The sequence below is a fragment of the Hemiscyllium ocellatum genome, chromosome 4 (assembly GCF_020745735.1).
Source record: "Hemiscyllium ocellatum isolate sHemOce1 chromosome 4, sHemOce1.pat.X.cur, whole genome shotgun sequence".
NCBI classification, from domain to species: Eukaryota; Metazoa; Chordata; class Chondrichthyes; order Orectolobiformes; family Hemiscylliidae; genus Hemiscyllium; species Hemiscyllium ocellatum.
The window spans coordinates 82723797-82745402 of NC_083404.1; the positions used below are offsets into that span (position 1 = coordinate 82723797).

The 21606-nt window shown below is 39.7% G+C and overlaps 1 protein-coding gene across 1 annotated transcript in view; it reads left to right on the forward strand.

The window, feature by feature from the left end:
• Positions 1-21606, forward strand: part of LOC132815434 (uncharacterized) — a 312980-nt gene that overhangs the window by 196705 nt on the left and 94669 nt on the right. The window contains exon 10 of the mRNA XM_060824368.1: positions 4046-4195. Within this exon, the coding sequence (XP_060680351.1) occupies positions 4046-4195 (150 nt within the window). The remainder of the gene's footprint in view (positions 1-4045; positions 4196-21606) is intronic.

The window sequence follows — 21606 nt, forward strand, 5'->3', positions numbered from 1 at the left end:
ATTTCGTATGTTTTTGCATGTATTCTGACATATCTGGAATGTTTTCTTTGTCATTCTCTGAAGTACTCTTCTGCATTGAGTGTTCCAACAAGGCTTTTTTGGTATTTGCTATAATCAACAATTAACCTTTGAAGAATTCTGGATGACCAAAATGTTGGATTTTTTCTGTTCTATTTTGAAGTCCTGAAATCCAGTTTCTCATTGTTGGCAACATTTAGATATCACGCTGGTCACTGCTGCTCACTACATTATGGTAGGGGCCCACCATCATCACCATCATTGTTCACCATATGTGTTAGTTACTTCAAGTCAGAAGTGGATTAGAGTGAATGAGGGCAGCCATCTTTCTCAGGAGAGGCTTGAGTAAACAATGGAAGTTTATTGAATCACAGTAGCTATTTAAAGGTTGCATAAATGTGATTTACGTTAATATAGAAACTATTAAGAGCACACTAACCTCACGTTTGTCTCCTTCTTCTTTCTTCAGCCCAGGTCCACATTATATCATCATAGTGGATAGTGTTTACTACACTTAAGTATTAACACTATTAAACCCATACACAGATGCTAATCTCACAGGAACTTGCTAGCAATATTCTTGTGGAATTATTTTAAGTTGTGTCTCAAACATGACTATTATGGAGACATCCACCAGCTGCTGAAGAAATTCAGGAAGGTTTATTAATGTTCCACTAGGTCACCTCCCTGTCATTTGCCTCCCTCAACTTCAGTAATGCCTGCAATGGCCTGTTTTTGAGTGTACTGTATAATTCTCCAGGTGGGCTGAATGATGCATGGTATCCTGAGTGCTGGCTCCTTCAGAGTCATTGTCACTTCAGTCTAGGTCTTGAGACATTCCTATAGAAATAGCAGAACATATGTTAGAATGCTGGCTCTATGCCAGATTTCCTACTAATTTTCACATAAAACTATATGTTTTGGTAGTTTGAATTTCCTTGGGGTCTTTTACACATCTGTCATAACTGGTGAAATTAGCAACTTGGATGTGTGGCCACACTCAACCCTGCCACCTCACCCATGAAAATTTCACTTGCATAGTTTTAAAACTGAGTGCATGTCTGTTTTCAGCAAGTAGGAATAAATAAAAAGGGCAGCCCTATATTTAGACAAATCTTCCAAATTCTCTTAGATTCAACAATTCTGATTTTCCCCTTTTCAGAAGGATGCAAACACTTTAAGTTTTAAGAACTTTTTGGCATGTAACATTTCTAGTTAGGTGACACCTTGCTCTGCAAGGTGAAATATAACAATGATATATTTGAACTGACAGAAGCACAGGGACAGTGATACCACAGGATCATTCTACACCTTCCCATCTACTCCCACCTCTAATGTTTTGGTGAGTAGATGATAATATTTGATGCATGAGGTTTGATTGTCATAATTATTGTTTATTCATCTTTAAGGATGAAAAGTTGGTAAGAATTATGATTACAAGCTTTGGCCACAATAAATGCTCTACTGTAGTTTAACTATGAGGTTTAAGTAATCAAGAACATGGAGAACTGTGAAAAGTTTGCATAAGGGCAGTCAGAAGCAAGTCAAAGTAGTTGACTCAACTGGTAATTGGAATGGGAGAAGAGTGGTGAGGTTTTTTTTGAGGAAATGTTGGACACGCTAAGCCTATATCCATTGACGTTATATAGGATAAGAAATGGCTTTATTGAAATATATCAGATCCTGAAAGGATTTGACATTGTACTGAAAGGTTGTTTCCACTTATGGGAGGGACCAGGGGACATAGCTTAAAAATATGTAAGATGGAAACAATTTTATTTTCTTTCAGAGGGTCATGAATCTTTGAACTCACTTCCAAAGAGGAAGTGGTGTTATTGCATGTTTCTAAGTCACTAACAAGGGAGTCAGGAGTTATTGGAGGTAAGTAGGAATGTGGAGTTGAGTCTACAAATAGATCAGCCATGATCTTATTCATTTGCAGAACAGGCTTGGGCACTCAATGTTTTTCTCTTGTATTTGTGTGTTCTAGTACATTACAGATTGTGAGGTAACATTTTGTGGTATGAATGTTGTGCCCATCTACTTCATGGAAGAGCCATTAAATGGTTATAACTCATTAGAAAGTCATTCACCCTTTCATGTCTTCGCTAGCCCTCTGGAGGAGCAAATGCTGCTACCCTGCTCTACCATAGTAATCTTGCATATTTTTCCTTGTCAGATGATAATTCAATTGTTGTTTGAAAGTCTTGATTGAAAGTACCTCCGCCATATTCTCAGGCAGTGAATTCCAGATCCGATCCACTTATTGCATAAAACATTTTCCTTTCACTACTTCTTTTGCCAATTACAATAAATCTATGCCAAAAACAAAAATGCTGGAAATCAGAGTGGCTCAGACGGCATCCATGGAGAGAGAGCACACTAATGTTTCCAGTCTAGATGATGCTTCATCAGAGCACCTGCAGTGATTTGCTCCTAATAAATCCTAAAACATTTTCCAAGGTTGACATATATTTTTTGCATATTTTAAATGTTTTTCCATTGCATATTTCTGTGGAACCTAATTGGCTCTGAAGCAGTTTGGCACTTACCAAAATGTCAAAAGGATACAAATTCTTTCCAAAACATTCCTTGAAAGTGTACATACTAATTAATTTACCTACATGCTCCTGTTAAAATAAGATTCGCCATATATAAATGAATAAGAAGATGAAAAAACACATTTTTGCCAAGTTTGAGAAATACAACAGTGCAAAGATTTTGACAGCTATGGCATAACTGCTATTGCTGCTCTGTGGAAAAGGAGAGTACCATGTTGACTATTCTGACCTACACAGTCATGTGTGGCCCATTTGCAGGCAATAAATTAGCCAATACTGAAAATAACCCCCAAGCTCACCTAGGTAGCAGAAGAAAAAATGTTGAGAGGACATGATAACCTTTCCTGCCACTGGCATTGCGATCCTGGTGGAGTGGATACCCTGATGATGTCCTTACATGGCACAAATGTTCCAATAACTCTGTTCTCTCATGTCTGCAGTTCCTTACATAATTTCCAGGTATGTGTACCAGGCTCTGCAGGCTGATTGGTGGCACACTGATAAATGTAGACAATCTAATTCTGGTGGCTGCTCATGTCTGAGTATCATTTTATTCATCAAATAATAGTAAATCAAATATTTTAACTTTGTTTGTCATGCAAATATTTGTTTAAATGTCTTATGATTCACTAAAGTTCTGTGAGAGTATATCTGTTATACCCATATTTTCCATGTTCTATTCTCTTGCCTCACCCTGTTCTGCCAAAGGCAGTGTTTCGCTAGCTTTCAATAAATTAGCAGAAAAATCAAATATTTTAAGTCCCTATAAATGTTTTGTGATATCGTATGTTTCTGCTGAGGCCTCATGTGCCACCAGTCACAGTAATGTCACAGTGGAAGTATCACAGTTCTAAATGGACTGGAAAACATTCCAGAGTAAGTCAAGTCCATAAAAGAATTAAACAATGAGGTAAAAATTTACATTGGAGGCATTGGAAGTCCAAGAGCAAAATGTGGTTATTCAAGGACAGGAATAGTTGATGAACTGGATAACTCCAAGTGATAAGTTGGATTCAGAATGCCATTTCTCATATCTTTAGTCCAAATATCTTACAGTGGCAGCAAAAGTTAGAGAAGGAAGCTAATCCTGCCCTCCCAATCCCTCTACTTAGTTAGGCATTCTTCCATGGTCTGTGGGCCGAGAATTGGCCTGTTCAATTCCATGAACACCCACAGCAGAAACTCACAACCCTGAGGAGACACGATCCTTGATTTGAGGGACAGCCAATTATTAACAACCAGCAGTGGAAAGAAACTTTTTTCCTACTAGCATGCTCTGCATTTGAACATTAGTAGCAGATGTGAGAAACAGACATCAAATAGCTTCACCAAATTGACGATTGTTTTTTAACGATATTTCAGGTGAACGATTGTATAATGACAATATTTTCTGTTATGGATGAATGCAACCAAAGAAGGTTAATCTTGCAAATAGTAGCATTCATTTCTGGTACTTGTCTTTCTAGGTCAAACTTGCCCTAGCATTCAATGATAATACGAATCGAACTGAAGAGTATCAGCAACTGCAACAAGCTTTCAAAAGTGCAAAAAATGAGCTTGCAGATATCTATGATGATAGACAGAAGACAGAAATACGGATTAAAGATTATTTACAGGTAATTTGGACAACATATGATAAAAAGAAAAATTAAGAAGCATACTAAGTCATTATACTATGGAATATAAAAAGGTGTTTTATCACCAATTAAGTTTCTGCTTAGCTGAGCTAAGAAGAAATAAAAATATTAAGCCCAAATCTCCTGATCTGCGTCTAAATCAATGGATGATGGTGGATGGCGATGTCAGGTCCGATGGATTTGGAGTGATGCGGAGGTGAGTAGTCAGTTGTCAGTGGGATCTGGTGGTGGCTTGGGTTTCCAGGTATTGGGGCATTTGGGTAGGGTTGCCAGGTTTCAGAGATGTTTGGGGAGGACACAGGTGTCAGAGGAATGGAATAGTGTACATGGACGGTCTGGTGGGATCAGTGTGAGTATTGTTAGCCAGGGGTTAAAGCAAGTTTTAATCTATCTAACCTTTCCTGGGTAACTATCCAAGCAAGTCACTCAGAACCCTCCAAATTTTTAACTGTAACTCACTGTCATAGGATGCTTAGATTAATTGTCTATCAGAAGTATAAAAATGCCTGACAACTATCACATAGCCACTGTGTCAGAATTTCCAAAGGTCCAAATTTGCATCTTTTTTGGCAATCCAAAAACTGGGAAATCTAGGCCAAAGTCTGTATAAAGTTTGTTATATTGTTACATTTCTTAGATTAGATTCCTTACAGGGTGGAAACAGGTCCTTCAGCCCAACAAGTCCACACCGGCCCTCTGAAGAGTATCCACACCCATTCCCCTATCCAAATTTACCCCTGACTAATGCACCTAACACTATGGGCAATTTAGCATGGCCGATTCACCTGACTTGCACATCTTTGGATTGTGGGAGGAAACCGAACCACCCGGAGGAAACCCATGCAGACACGGGGAGAATGTGCAAATGCCACACAGACAGCTGCCCGAGGCTGGAATCAAACCTGGGTCCCTGATGCTGTGAGGCAGCAGTGCTAACCAGTGTCAGGTGCATTAGTCAGAGGGAAATGGGTCTGGGTGGGTTGGGTGTGGACTGGTTGGGCCGAAGGGCCTGTTTCCACACTGTAGGTAATCTAATCTAATCTAATCCTTCTTGAGAAGAAACAAGAACTGGTTGGTATATATAATTTGCATTCAGGGTGCCATGTTTCACTGCTGCACTGCAGTCATGTACCAAATGAGAATGTATCAAACTACCAGCCACACGTTAAGTTAAAATGTGGTCTCCAGCATTTTGAATCTAAAGTGTGATTATTTCTTTTCATGTGAGAAGGCATAACATGGTTGCAATTGGTGTGGTTGAGTAAAATACCCAACATTTTCTGCAGATGTAATTTTTTTTATTTAGTAGTGGGATATGGGTATTGCTGGCTAGTCAGCATTTATTGCCCATACTTAATGGCCCTTGAGAAGGTGGTAATGAGCTGCCTTTTTGAACCACTGCACTCCACGTGCTTGAGGTTGACCTGCAATGCCCGTTAGGAAGAAATTCCAGGATTTAGACCCAGCTACAGTGCAGGAACAATATATCTCCAAGTCAGGATGGTGCGTGGCTTGGAGGGAAGCTTCCAGGTGGTGGTGTTTCCATGCATCTGCTGTCCTTTCCCATCTAAATGAAAGTGGTCACAGGTTTGGAAGGTGCTGTCTAAGGATCTTTAGTTGAATTAGATTGAAAATATAACTCCAATTAATGCCAGAGAAAGAAAACAAATCCAGCAAACTACAAAAATGAAATGGCCACTGTAGCAATGAATGCACAGCTCCTTTACATGATGAATTGGGAGATTGATGATTTCATAGAGATACATGAGAAGTTTAAACAGAAGTGTGGACTGACTTTCAGTAGTTTTAGTGTAACTGAAAGGGTCAGCTGCTACATCCTTTTTGTGGCAGAAGAGCTAGTTAAATTTGTTTAACAACTGAAAGCTAAGTGAAGGTGACAGCAAAAGATCCAGATGAAATTCTTGAAAAACATAGCATATGTCTCCAGTAAAAATCAAATCATTGCATCTACCAATACTAATTCTAAGGCCTGATGATAAGTTCCTCACAAGATTGAAAAATGCATCAGAAAATATACTTTCAGGGACACAGAGAGGCAAAGAGTTGAAGATCAGAAAATGCTGATTAGGCCAGGGCTTCAGTACTGTGTGCATGTCTGGAATCCATATTGGAGGAGGGACGTGATAACGTTGGAGAGGACGCAGAAGAGACTTGCCAGGATGTTGCTATGGTTGGAGATTTTCAATTATGAAGAAAGTTTTAACAGGCTCAAATTCTTTTCCTTAGAGCAAAGGAGACTGAAGGGGGACATGATTAAGATATATAAATTTATGAGACGCTTATATATGGTAGACTGAAAGAGCCTTTTTGCCTTTGTTAGAGGGATAAATGACCAGGGCATAGACTTAAGTATAAAAAAAAATGGAAAGTAGGTTAGACCAGGGAAACCCAGTGGATGTGGTCTATCTAGACTTTCAAAAGGCCTTTGATAAGGTGCCACACGGGAGGCTGCTGAGCAAGGTGAGGGCCCATGGTGTTCGAGGTGAGCTGCTGGGATGGATTGAGGATTGGCTGTCTAACAGAAGGCAGAGAGTTGGGATAAAAGGTTCTTTTTCAGAATGGCAGCCGGTGACAAGCGGTGTCCCGCAGGGTTCAGTGTTGGGGCCACAGCTATTTGCATTATATATAAATGATTTGGATGAGGGGACTGGGGGCATTCTAGCGAAGTTTTCAGATGATACGAAGTTAGGTGGACAGGCAGGTAGTACTGAGGAAGTGGGGAGGCTACAGAAGGATCTAGACAGTTTGGGAGAGTGGTCCAGGAAATGGCTGATGGAATTTAACGTGAGCAAGTGCGAGATCTTGCACTTTGGCAAAAAGAATAAAAGCATAGACTACTTTCTAAATGGTGAGAAAATTAGTAAAGCCAAAGTACAAAGGGATCTGGGAGTGCTAGTCAAGGATTCTCTAAAGGTAAACATGCAGGTTGAGTCCATGATTAAGAAAGCGAATGCAATGTTGTCTCTTATCTCAAGAGGGTTGGAATATAAAAGCAGAGATGTGCTACTGAGACTTTATAAAGCTCTGGTTAGGCCCCATTTCGAGTACTGTGTCCAGTTTTGGCCCCCACACCTCAGAAAGGACATACTGGAACTGGAACGTGTCCAGCGGAGATTCACACGGATGATCCCTGGAATGGTAGGTCTAACATATGAGGAACGGCTGAGGATCCCGGGATTGTATTCATTGGAGTTTAGAAGATTAAGGGGAGACTTAATAGAGACGTACAAGATAATACATGGCTTGGAAAGGGTGGATGCTAGGAAATTGTTTCCATTAGGCGAGGAGACTAGGACCCGTGGACACAGCCTTAGAATAGAGGGGGTAAATTCAGAACAGAAATGCGGAGACATTTCTTCAGCCAGAGAGTGGTGGGCCTGTGGAATTCATTGCCACGGAGTGCAGTGGAGGCCGGGACGCTAAATGTCTTCAAGGCAGAGATTGATAGATTCTTGTTGTCTCGAGGAATTAAGGGCTACGGGGAGAATGCTGGTAAGTGGAGTTGAAATGCCCATCAGCCGTGATTGAATGGCGGAGTGGACTCGATGGGCCGAATGGCCTTACTTCCACTCCTATGTCTTATGGTCTTAAGATAAGGGACAGAAAATTTAGAGAAGATGTGAGGAAAAACATTTTCACCCAGACGGTGCTTAGAATCTGAACTGTCTAAAAGGCAGAAATCCTCATAACATTTCAAAAGTATTTAGATGCATGTAGACATACAATACTATGCATCAAAAGCTGGAAAATGGGATCAGAATAGTTGGATGATTGTTTTTGACCAGGGCACAACTATGATAGGCCAAAAAGGCTTTTTCTGTGCTGCAAGATCTCAATGACTATAATTCTTTAAGACTGAGGAAAGGCTGCTAGATCAACACACTGTGCACACTGAAACAGAAAAAAGATTTCATTGAAAAGGACAAGTTTACAATATCCCAGACTATACACATTGTCAGACCACATGAAGCCACAAGCATTCAGATGAGAATACTGACTACACAAAAAGAAGCTTTCAGTTAGGTCAAGAGAAAGGTAGCAGAGTTGATGCAGCAACAGCAACAAAATAATACACTCTAGACAGAGAAAAGAATATGAATGAGCTGGTGGGAGGGGTTGTTGAGCCTGACCATTCGGGTTGAGGACAGGGTGTGGTGGGCTGATGGTTTTTTTCAGGTTAGGAGAACATTGTGGTTAGGAGTGTTGAATGGTTGTGAGTCCAACTGATGAATGATATTGTTCTGTTTGAACATGGTCAGGCCAGTATAGAGAAAGAGAGAGAGACAGAGAGTGTGAGTGTGAGTGTGAGTGTGTGTGTGTGTGTGTGTGTGTTAGGGGGTAGGTGGTTGGGGTGTGGGTGCTGTTGACGAGGTGATTGGTTCAGATTGGGTGGTTATTTGGTCAGGTTGGTCCAATTGTGGGGATGAGGAGTAATAGTCTGACTGATGAGAAAGGGGTGATGATGTCTGGTAGAGGTGTGCTGGTTCTGAAGACATAATGGAGGTGGAGACAAGCTGGCAATATGGAGGATATTGGGTCATGGCTGGGTATCAATTTGGCAGGTTTGGATTGGGTGGTTTTTGGAAATATTGTCAAGTCAAGGGTTCTGGTCAAGGCTGATTGTCAGGGCTTGAGGTGGTGTAGGTAATGGAGTTAGTGATGAGTTGGGTTTAGGTTAACAGTTATCCTGGATTTAGAATAGGTTTTTAATCCTCTAACATTTCCTGAATAACTATTAAACTTAAGTGAGTTGGAGCCCTCTGAAGTTTCCAATTTTAATAGACTGCTTTGGTGGCTTCCAGACACAGGGGAATTGCCCATCATAAATTTCAATTTCCTAGACAGTTACCAAGGAGTCACTTGCATTGGAGAATTCTGCATGGTCCTCATGAACAAATCCATCTACCCTACTCAGCTGTTCATTGGCCATTGGAATATGTGAGCTAATGTTTCCAGTAGTGCTGTTTTTGAGTGAACAGTTGTAATATTCTACAAGGTGTCGTGGCAACGTTTCTGGTAGAATGTAGTGATGTTCCCATGCACTGCAACTGCATGTATGGTGAGTTCACTACCTGCAGTTACATTGACAGCAAACACAGCCAATTTATTTTCTGTCCGTCTGACTTCAACCTTCCTCACTTCTCTTTCTGTTGCACTTTGCTGGTGTCATTTCAGCAAAGGAAACAATAGAACTGACTGTAATCTGAATTCTGTTTTATTTTGTAAACTTCCCATTCTCACTGCTAATAATATATATAGGGTCCAGGTTCTATTTCATTAATGAACTGACTTTGACAGCAGGATGTACTTCAGATGCAGTTAGCATAATGTTTTAAAAATTCATAGCAACTCAACACAATATTTTGGAAATTTAATTGTTTTGCTTAGACAGTATTTTAATGAGAGAGATAAAGATCAGTTAATGTCAGCAGACCGATGGATTAGAATGTTATACTTCACACATTATATTGCCACTTGCAGTTTTAATGGGTTTTGCATCTTTTGCACAGAATAAATAATGTCATATTTTTAAAATAGCAAATGTTTAAGTAGTGGATTTTATTTTATTTTCTAACTATTGGAAATATAATACCGCAGGGCCAAGAAAATGTACCTCTGGCCTCAGCCACTAACATTGACAGCAAATGTCTGAATGCACTGAACCAGCGAAACATAAAAATCAAAACCAAAAAATTCTGATCCTATTACATTTACATTTATTACATTAAATTGTTTTGCTTTGCTAATATTGCTTTTTGTCACTTTCAAAATCAAATGTGCCTTTCTTTATTATAAGCACAAAGCAATCATATTACTTTAAAATACATAAGCTGCCTTGTATTGCATACTAATTTGAATAATCAGCTTTTGTCACCAGCTACCTTGCTTGAAAAGCATATGAGAAATTTGACAAAATGTATTTTGGATGAATTTCTCAGGGTAAATGTTTGTACTAAAATACACATCGGTGAGCACTGCACTGACAGAAGAGCTGGTGGATGTGGCAGTAGTAATCGAAGGTGCTAAGCCAGCTGTCTCGCTCTGTTTGTTTGCTCACTGCTTTGGGCATTTTGCCAACCTCATTGCAAATAACTGCATTAGTCAAGTGTATCAGAATTATTACAACACAGCGTCCATCTCATTTATTGCTGTTTGTGCACTTTCAAAGTCTTCACAACACAATGAAAGAATTTTTCAACTTGCTGACCTTTGTAGCTTCACTAGGCCTGAAGTTCACTTTTTTTGTTCTGACAAATGTTGACATAATAACAGTATTTATCAATCATGTTATGGATCAATCATGACTTAAGATATATGTTTCTAGCTGTGACCAGCATGTCTGTAAAAACTTCTTCATGAAGTTACTATTATAATCAGTAATCTAATTCTAAGCAAAATAAGTACACAATTGTATGCAGATATTAGATTCACTATCTTGTTTATTGTTCTAATATGTTTCAAATGTAATATTAATATATACTTAAAGTTCTTAGCATGACACTCTATGTTGACATTAGATCTGTGCTGGATATTTATTGTAAATATCAAACAATATATTGTGATCATATTCTGTACTGGTTATCAATCAAAGGAACCAAATTAATTTGTCAGCATAACAATGTTGAAGAAAACATCTAACTGTTGTCCTATAAAGAGAAGTAAAGCATATAACCTATTTAATGCAAAATTCAAGGAGAAAATAGGGTTTAAATTTTATCAATATGAAATAGTTTGTCAATGATTAATTTAGCACAGCAGAAGCCAACATCTAGATTAAATGTGTTTCTTTTATTCTTTAAACACAAACTTATCAACCATTCAAGTCAGACTAGTAGTAAGTTGCCTCTTTCTCTTCTGACTGTAGTGGATACTAGACAAGCTCACCTTCTAGGTATAATCTCTGAACTGCTTCCTTAACATCCCTTCTTAAATAAGGCAACCAATATTTTGCACAGTTTGCTCATCTGTCCCCTAAATAACTGAAGCATAAGCTCTCTAATTTTGGATTCCTCTCAATAGCTTGTGCCATTCTATTTCCTTTCTTAATTACTTGCTGTAACTACATATTTATTCTTATGAATCATGCACAAGGACACCCAGATCCCTCTGCAATCTCTTACCATTGAAATTTTAGTTTTATTTTATATTCTTCATTCCCAAATTGACAATTAGAATGGCACGGTGGCTCAGTTGTTAGCACTATTGCTTTACAGCACCAGGGTCCCAGGTTCGATTCCAGCCTCTGGTGACTGTCTGTGTGGAGTTTGCACATTCTTCCCATGTCTGCGTGGGTTCCCTCTGCAGACATGGGAAGAATGTGCAGATTAGGTGAATTGGCCATGCTAAATTGCCCGTTGTGTTAGATGCATTAATCGGAGTAAATGTACGGGAATGGGTCTGGGTGGGTTGCTCTTCAGAGGGTGGGTGTGGACTTGTTGGGCCAAAGGGCCTGTTTCCACACTGTAGGGAATCTAATCTAATTTAATTTCACACTTCCCCACATTATACTTCACTTCCCACATCTTTGACCACTCACAACGTATTTATATTCCTTTATAGCCTCCTTATCTCCTCTTTATCTCCTCAGGCTTTTCACCCAGGTTGCTTATATAAATTGTAAAAGGTTAAGGGCCTAGCATTGATCCTGTGACACACTACTTGTTACATATTACCAGCTAGAAAATTAATCGTTGATGCAGACTCTCTGCTTCGTGTTAACCATGCCAATATTCTGCACCTGACACAATAAGCTTTCATTTTCCATAACAATCTTTAATGTGGCATGTTTTCAAAGCCTTCTAGAAATCTAAGTGAAATATATCTAATGATTCCCCTTTATCCACATCACATGTTTCTTCCTCAAGGAACACCAATAAATTAGTTAGTATAAGTTCCCTTCTACAAAATCATATTGACTCTGTCTGATTGCCTTGAAGTCAAATAAGTTTCTTGTGAAGACTTCTTTCATAATAGCTTCTAATATTTTCTCTGTGACATACATTAAGCAAACTGGCCATGGTTACCTACTTTCTGTTCCTCTCCCATTTTGAATTTTAAAAAATCATGTTTGCTGTCATCCATGCTATCTTTCAATTTAATGTGACCTTTCCCAAGTCAAGAAAGTTTTGGAAAATTAAAACCAGTGCTTTACCTATCACATGAGCCACTTCTTTCAAGACCCATGTTCAAGGACTGTTGACTGAAACAATTTCTTCTTCCACAAAATGAAAGTAGCCCATAATGTGTAAGGCAACAGCTGCACTTCATGCATCATGTCATTGTCAAATAATCAGAGACCGGAAAAAATAGTCCTTCACTCTTAGAAAGTCATTGTTATGAATATGAATATTAAATAGATTTGTAGCAATTTTATCTGGTCTAGAGATTGTGAAATCTAGTGATGTATCATCAGTTCCTTGTACTCTCTTGGCTGGAGTGCTGAATGTGGCTCGCACATTTGCACAGCCTTCTCAATATCACTGCTATCCTAGCAAGTGTTCAGATTTTCTTGCCAGGTGTCTAGAATACAGAATGCCTATGTAGTTCCATTGCAATTGCATGAGAACATCTGGGTGTAGTGATTCAGATATTAAAACCTACCCACCTTTAAATATTATATTCTGGATATACCTAATTTATCTTGGTAGTATTAATCGAACGTTCTGTTTTCCTGAACTTCTTGAATGCATCAGGCTTACCTTCACTTATGGTTTTCCATATAGCTTGGTGTACGAGCCTTTGGATATCTTTTTTCACATTATTGACATTAGTACTGACCAAATCTCATCAAATCAATAATCTTCGACCTAGTGAATTGATGTGCAGATGCAGTGAAATAACTATTATTTATTGAATTTACCAATGTCTCAAGTTCTCCAAAGTAACCTTCAAGTTTCTGAACTTGTAGTGAAAGTTGCAGTCATATCCTTGAATTTTGATTAACAAACATTATAACCCTTATGGTGTATTTGACAATAGTTTTTACCACATAATTTCAAGGGTTTTGTGATCTGTTTTCAGAATGAATATCTTTCCAAATGTTTCAGTCAATAAAAACAGAAATTGCTGGAAAAGGTCAGCACATCTAACAGCATCTGTGGAGAGAAATCAGAAGTAACATTTCAGGTTCAGTGACCCTTCCTCAGAATTGTCCTCTGTTCTGAGGAAGGGTCACCGGACCCAATTTCTGATTTCCAGTATCCACAATTCTTTTAGTAGATGTAGGTGAAATTGTATTCTAACAATTGCTAGAGATAATGTCTCCTGCCCAATTTGAATAATATGTTTGCTCTGATTATAAGCTCTACAATCTGACTACAATGAATTTCCCATCCTGGAGAATGCAAGCTCCTTTTTGCAATGCTCTGACCTGCAAGGTGGTTTCTTTCCCTCAGTCATGAAACTGGTGTGAGGTTGTTTCCTAACATTGTTAACTGTCAACATGTGCTGGTAATCCTTTTGTACACAAATGGTACTTCCTTGTGCAATTATCACCTGATTAACAATACATTCTGAACAAAGTTGGGAGAATATAATGCAAGGAAACTAAATAATGCCAAGCAGTGCTGGAGATCTACCCTCTCCTGTGAGTAGACATGGAGTGCAAGAGAACATGTATTTTTCCTAATTACACTGAAATGGAAGTTAGCTGAAATACCAGAAACATTTTAAACTTGGAAGAATCAAGTGCTGCACATTTTTAGTGGTACAAAACCATTTTGCTTTTCAAGGTAATGAGGGAGATACTTTGAGACAAACTGACACCAAGTGTCTTTGAGGTAAGGTAATTCTGCCTGACACCAGTCCTTTGGGTAAGAATCAGTTTGTTACAAAGCTAGAAGTATAAGGACAGCTTGGAACATCTAGACCCTTCAAACTGAACACAGCTCTCTCTCCCTTTCTCTCTCTCTCTCTCTCTCTGATTCTCTCTCTCTCTCTGTGTGGAAACAGACAGATGATTCCAAGAAGCTCCAAAAAAGAATCCTAACTAGAAAAAGATCTGTATCTATTGGATCATCTAGTCAAGTGAAAACAGCCATTACCTTACAGAGAAGAGCATGTCATCTGTACTAAAAATCAAATCCACTATTAAAATTTGGACTTTTGAGTTTTGTTCTCTACTTATATTTTTCCATTCTTGATATCTTCGTCAAACTGTTTGTTTTTGACTGTTTTAATCATGAATGAATGGGTAGGTATTTTGTAGTTTTAGGCAGACATTGTTTAAGTTGCAAAGTAAAAGATTAAACAAATTAGTACCTTTTCTCTGCTATATGTTAAAATTAAATATGTTGAAACAATTAGTTAATTTCAATTAATGACAATATTTGGTGTGAATTGCTTTTGCCTGAAATAGCAGTCAGTCAGGCAAGTTGGTCATCTTGGTGGTCACATGAGAATTTTATACATTTTGTGATGGTTTGTAGAACAGTGGAGCATGATTATCTATGCACTCTCCCCAGGTTAAATCCTGGCAATTGTATGTCTTCAATTTACTGGATTTGGACAAAAAACATTGCTTGAATATACCAGAACTGAAAAAGTTGATTTTGCACACATTCTCCTCACATTTTGAACTTTAGTACACAACATGCAGTTACAGTCTAGAATGTACTGCCTGAAAGTGTGGTGGAAACAGCTTCACACGAGGCGTTCAAGAGGAAATTATGTGATTATTTAAAGAGAGATAATCTTCAGGGTTATAGGGAAAAGACAGGAGAATAGCACTAAGTGAAAATGTTCATTGAGTGAGCAAGTGCTGACACAATCAACCATGACCTCCTTTTGCACCACAACAATTCTGTGATTCAGTGCAGTGCACTGAGAAAAGACCCAAAAGGAGTGATTCTCTTGCTCTCACAAATTACATGTTGACTACTGCAGGCCCATCTTGCAGTAACCTCACTGCGCTGAATTTAGCTATCTGCCTCACTGCTGTCTAAAACCAATTATATTCTGAAGTGTTGGGGCAACTAATTGATAGCTGTAGCTCATCTGTAGTAAGATTTTTGAGCCTGAGCAAAAAATTAACTTTTTTTCTCAAGTCTATTTGCTCATGTACATTATTGTTTTGAGCTGCCAGAATCCCAACCAACTAACAAATCCAGGTTGGATATTCTTGAGTGAGTTATAGTGACTGACAACTGATTGACTGCTCTGTCAATTAGAGGAAACCATGAGAAAAAGTTTATTGAGTGTGTCCAGGTCAGATTTCAAGAACATATGTTGTAGATCCCAATCAGGGGATATGTGGAATGATGCAGGTTTAATAAATTAGGTCAGGGTAAAAGATCCCTTAAGAAAAAGTGACCATTACATGGTAGAATTTAGCATTTAGTTTAAGAGAGAGGAAATTGTGTCTGTAACACCTTTATTTAAAAAAGGAGACAAAAAAATGTTGACCATAGGCCAGAATAATGTCTATTCTTGGGAAAATGTTCGAGTTTGAAATAAAGGATGTAATAAAAGATTTAGAAATACAGATGATAAAGCAGAGTTAGCATGGCTTTGTGAGGGGAAATCATGTCTGACAAACTTATTGGAATTTGTTGAGGAAGTAATAAGCAGGATAGATAAAGAGGAAGCAGTGAATGTAAATTTTTTTGATCTTCAAAAAGCATTTGATAAAATCATAGAGTCAGCATAGAATCCCTACAATGTGGAATTTGGCCATTCAGTACATCAAGTCCACACTGACCCTCTGAAGAGAATTCCACCCAGACCCATCCCTCTATGCTATTCCTGCATTTCTCATGGCTAATCCACCGAGCTTACATATCTCTGGATACTATGGACAATTTAGCATGGCCAATCCAGCTAACCTGTACATCGTTGGACTGTGGCAGGAAACCAAGGACCTGGAGGAAACCACACACAGAAACAGGGAGAATGTGCAAACTACACTCAGTTGCCCAAGGATGGAATTAAACCCTGGCACTATAAAACAGCAGTGCTAACCACTGAGCCAACCCAAATATTAGACTACTTAATAAAATTTGTCCATGGTATTGGAGGTAGTAAATTAGCATAGATAGGAGATTCGCCAACTAATAGAAAACAGAGAGTTAGGATAAGAGGGGCATTTTCAGGATGGCGACCTGGAACTTATGGAATGCCATAGGGATCGGTACTGGAACTTGATATGGTTGTTGTGGCAAGATTGTTTCTCCTTGTGGGAGAGTCTAGGATCAGATTATCTTGCAATGATCTCTCAGTCTATAAATTATGTGCCCTCCACTTCACCTGAGGAAGGGCTAGTGCTCCAAAAGCTTGTGATTTCAAGTAAACTTGTTGGACAATAATCTGGTGTTATGTGACTTCTGACTTTGTCCGCCCCAGTCCAACACCGGCACCTGCACATCATGTTCAGAATAGTAGCCAGTTTCCCCCCTGTCTACCACTGATCCTGTTGCTTTATAGATCTGCTATGGAAGTCAATTTACATGTTGTAAATAGAGGATAATAGCCTCACAGATAACTTTATCTCCCTCCAAAAAGTACTATATTACACCACCTGCTTTTTCTCTTTCCTCCCCATCCTGACAATATCTTCCTAGTTGTTGTAAAGTGTTATCATAGTTCCCTTTTATCATCCTAACCTTTTTTCTTCTTAGTTATTAGTTCATAATGATCTTATTTGAGATCCAAACAAATACTTCCATTCATAAAGTGCTTTTCATGACCTCAAGACATTCCAAAATGGAGAAATATGTTTGAAATGTCTCATCTATTGCAATGTAGGAAAGCCAAATTTGCATTACTGTTGTGACTGAAATTTAAACTAAGGCATGTTCCTCATTTTAACCATATTGTTTGAGGGGAGGGAATGCGAACTGATGAGCTGAGAAAGAAAACCCAGGAAATTTGATCAAACCGACAAGTAAGAGTGGAGATCACAATATATGACTGACTTGCACATGTTGCTTTTTATGCAGACAGAATGCAAACTTTACGCCACTTTCTCATAATTATGATTGTAGCGTACAGATATCAGTAATGCTGTTGTCATGTGACCTGTACCCCTACAATATCATGAAAGGTTAGCACTTAAAAATGATCTAAATAAAGCCCCTCTGCACTTCTCAAAGGGCAGGTGGACTCTGACGACAGTAGGTTTTGGATGTGGCTGGGTAGGATTGTTCCAACTCAGAAGAATGGTGAACAATAATGAAACATATACACAGTGGGCATCAAGGTTGTCCAAGATAGCAGAGGAAGCATTGGTGCAAGAGGTAGACAGGACAAGAGAGGTAATGTGTCCACAGAAAACTTAAGACAGACATTATAAAGGTAGCTAAGGCAGACATCTATTGCAGTTAATGCCATCAGTGAACCTCAGATGATCTTTTTGCAGTGCCAAAAGTTCAGTGTCCTCATGTGTGAGGTCAGTATCAGGATTTCATTCTCAAATGTTTTGTTCTTGTGAACTGACCACATAAACTGTTCAGTGCACATTTGCTGCTTTGCTCATCTGCTCATCTCTACCAACTATGAGTTACATTCATAGCTTCTCCACCCCTTTGAATGTCAGTACAGGTGCAAGCCTCACAGCCTTATTTAAATTGAATTGAATTAGTTTTATTGCCGCATGTACTTAAATGAGTACAGTGAAAAGTTTATAAGTTGCCACTTAGATACAGATTCTTCACTACAAGTTCTTAGGAAAAAAATTAGAAAAATAAAGAAATAAAAACTCCAGGATTATAGGAATAAATTAGAAAGTAGAGAAATAAATAGTTTGGAACAACAATTCTTCCTAGCCTCCAGTCTAGCTTCTCCTACTCTTGAGGCTTCACCTCAAGGTTCATGAGACTGAGAGACCACTCTGGAATCATTTCAAGGCCAGAAGTCCACATTGAGGCCACGCCTGCCGAAAGACCACCACGGGCCACAGTAAGACCATGGCGCTGGGCCAACAGACTGCCATGTGCCACCAAAAGACTGTCATGCCAAGCTGGGAGATCACCACAGCCAGCGAGGGACTTCCATACCAGCCAGGACACCACTAAGCTGGGCCAAGAGGACACCACACTGGGCTGAAAGATCGCCACATGGGCCCAGAGGATGCTATGCTGGGCTGAGAAAATAACTTGCCAGGTCTGCTCTGAGGCCAAGAATCTGAGTCAGCACTGAGGCTGGGACACCGAATCCGCGTTGAGAACATGAGCCCGAGTCTGTGCTGAGACCGGGAATTCAGGACATCACTGAGAACAAAGAGGAGGGGGAGAAAAAACACATAAATGAAAATTCATACACCTTCAGCCTGCTCCATGATGGCTTTAAATTTCACAGTTTCAAGGGGTTTGTGGTATGCCATAATAATTCAGTTAATTGCCCTTCAATAAACTGTTAGATTGCTGAGGCGCTACCCTAAGTGAGTGGCACAGGCTTTGTGCACCCTGGTCTACTATCCTCTCTCAGGTCACAGCAATTGTTCTCACACCACTGCAACCCTACCTGTGCCCTTACAGTTGTCTGCAAATGAGATAGCCCAGACAGATGACACTCATGACATGGTGGTGGAGTCAAAAACTCAGCCTATCCGTGCCAGAATTGCCTGAGGTGATCATCTGTAGGACCCACTGAAATTCCTGCCAGGCATGCTGCAGCCCCCAGTGTAGGAGCACTAGACTTGGCAGAGACACAATTGTAATGTTGGTAAGTTGTTTTGTACAATACACTGTATAGTGTATTTGGTAAAAGTGGTTTGGGTTTTTTTGATGAAGGGTCACTGGACTTGAAAAATTAAATTTGTTTTCTCTCCATAGGTGTTGCCAGACCTGCTGAGTTTCTCCAGCAATTTCTGTTTTTTGCTTATACAAGATATATATGAATTACATGACTTTCTCCGAAGATGCAAGTCCTTTGACAGTGTGTTCAAATCCTGCAATCTCTTATCACGTAGACCAACAAGAGTAATAGGCAGATTGAAACACTCCCAAGTTGCCCTCCAATTCACACAATCTCCTGAATTGGAAATATATCACTGTCCCTTTACTACCATTGAGTCCAAATTTTGAAACTTTCTCTTGAACACCACTCTTTTTCTTCAGCAGTCCCTCAGAATTAGAGATGACTTGCTTCTGCTCTAGCAGGATGGAGTGGTGGGGGTTCTGGGGTGGCTGAATCGTCCAATCCTGGGGCCACAGCCTACTTGGTCGGGCAAGTAGTGTTTTCTGAGGGGGGTTGTGTGGGGTTGGTGGAACAGTCTAGATTCTGTGCGCTCTTACCACTGTTTACGCTTGGCCTACTCTGTGATGCTTAAAGAGGTTGGCCCCTTTACAGGTGTTCCTTCGCCAGTTTGAACAGTTCTATGGGATATTCACCGCTACCACTGAAAGTGTGGTAGCTCAAGAGCTTGGTTCACCACTATTTTTTTTAAGGGTAATAAATAATGGCTTTGAAAATGATGCTCGCATCTCAATGATGAATACAAAAAAGGCCTACTTGCAACAGTTGGCAGACTTAAATCTCTCTCTTAATGAAATGTGGTGAAATATAATACACTGTTTTTCCCTGAGGTTGAGCTGGAATAATTGATCTCTGGGCACTCTTCTCCCCTTTCTCCTTCAATCCCTTCCAGCAGTCTGTCATTCTCTGTGTTGCTACTGCTCACTTTAAAGCCTAACAAGAAAGTACACCTATGACTGAGTGGTCTTATCAAACCCTTAAGTCAGAGGTAGGTAAGCAGGAACAAAGATACCAGCTCCTGACTAAATGCAGCTTGAGTCAGAGTGTGAATATTTGGAACTTTCTGTATTTGTTGCAGTCAGGAAGGAGGATCACTGATCACAGCACCAGGCTTTTGAATAATTCCCTCTGGCTTCGGATTGGATGCAGACATAGCCGCACTGGTAAGATAGTGACCAAAATGCCAATAAGGCTAAAAATTGCAGCCAGCAGTTTCCCCACACTTGTGGGAATGACCGGGTCAACCTTGGATCTGGTTACGTATTGATTATGCGGGTCCTTTCATAGGCTGAATGTTCTTAGTCCTTGTGGGTGTCCACTCAAAGCGGCTGGACATGCATAGAGTTCATTTGTCAAACATGTGGATGATGAGAGAAAAACAGTATGAATCTTTTATAATACACAGACTCCCAGAAGTGATGGTCACAGATAACGGGTCATTATCCACCAGCAGGCAATTTAAGTAATTCCTAAAGTCAAATGGTATTCAACATATAATGACAGCTCATATCATCCATTATCCAATGGGTTGGCAGAAATAGCAGACCAAGTTTTGACGGCAGGTTTAAAGAAAAGCCTACAGTTTCACTCGATACCAAACTGTCCCAGTTCTTATTTGATTATAGGACCACCCCTCATGTAACTACAGGGCTAGCTTCAGCAGAGTTGCTAATAGGGAGAAGACTCTACACCAGGCTAAATCTGATCTTCCTGGACCTGCAGGGGGTAAGGGTGAAATGATGTTAGGAACTCCAATGCAGTTACAAGACTTCACAAAGAGAGAGAACTAGTTTACTTCAGGGGACGAAGTTTGGTGAAGGAACCATGGGAATCGCTCTGGATGAGTAAAAGGCATGGGCAACATGAGATCAGGTTGAGTGATGTATAAAGTTCGGCTAGGTGTGACAGTCCTGAAACAAGCAATTGGACCTTCTGAAAGCTGTAAACTGACAAATGGTACAGGAACAAAATGTTCCCAACCTCTCGATTGTCTTTCCGACTGTTCTGGAACCTATGTTCTCCCTCTCCACCAAGCATTGAAGATACCTTGGAATGTGAGATGGCTATGGCGGATGCCACCGTTTCAATGCCTTTGCCACCTGAAGAGGAGAATTAATTTCATCCAAGACGCTGCAGATTCAAGGGGCAAACTACTGTGCATTTCACACCTCCTGTATCAGAGATGCAGTTTGAGGAACAAGACCTGTTGCCTGAACGACCCAGATGAATGTCCTCGGATCTTAGAGGAGAAGGAATGCAGTGATTGTAATGAGGTCAGCCAGATGGATGTCATAGATTGGGGTTGTTAAGCTGGTCAAATCAAGTTCTGGCTAACAGTATTAAACAGGAGTGTCAGGGGTTCTGTTCACTCTGAGAGGTGGCTCTGAGGGAGCTGGATTAGTGTCAAAGACTTTCCACATTGTGAACAAAAGGTGACTTGATGACGGTATATCAGTGTCCGTCGAGTTACTTTGATTGAAAAATGATATGGAGGTGCCGATGTTGGACTGGGGTAGACAAAGTAAAAACAGATGAAGAGCTCCTGCCCGAAACGTCGATTTCCTGCTCCTTGGATGCTTCCTGACCTGCTGTGCTTTTCCAGCACCAATATAATTCTTAACTCTGATCTCCAGCATCTGCAGTCCTCACTTTCACAAAGTTAAAAATCACACAACACC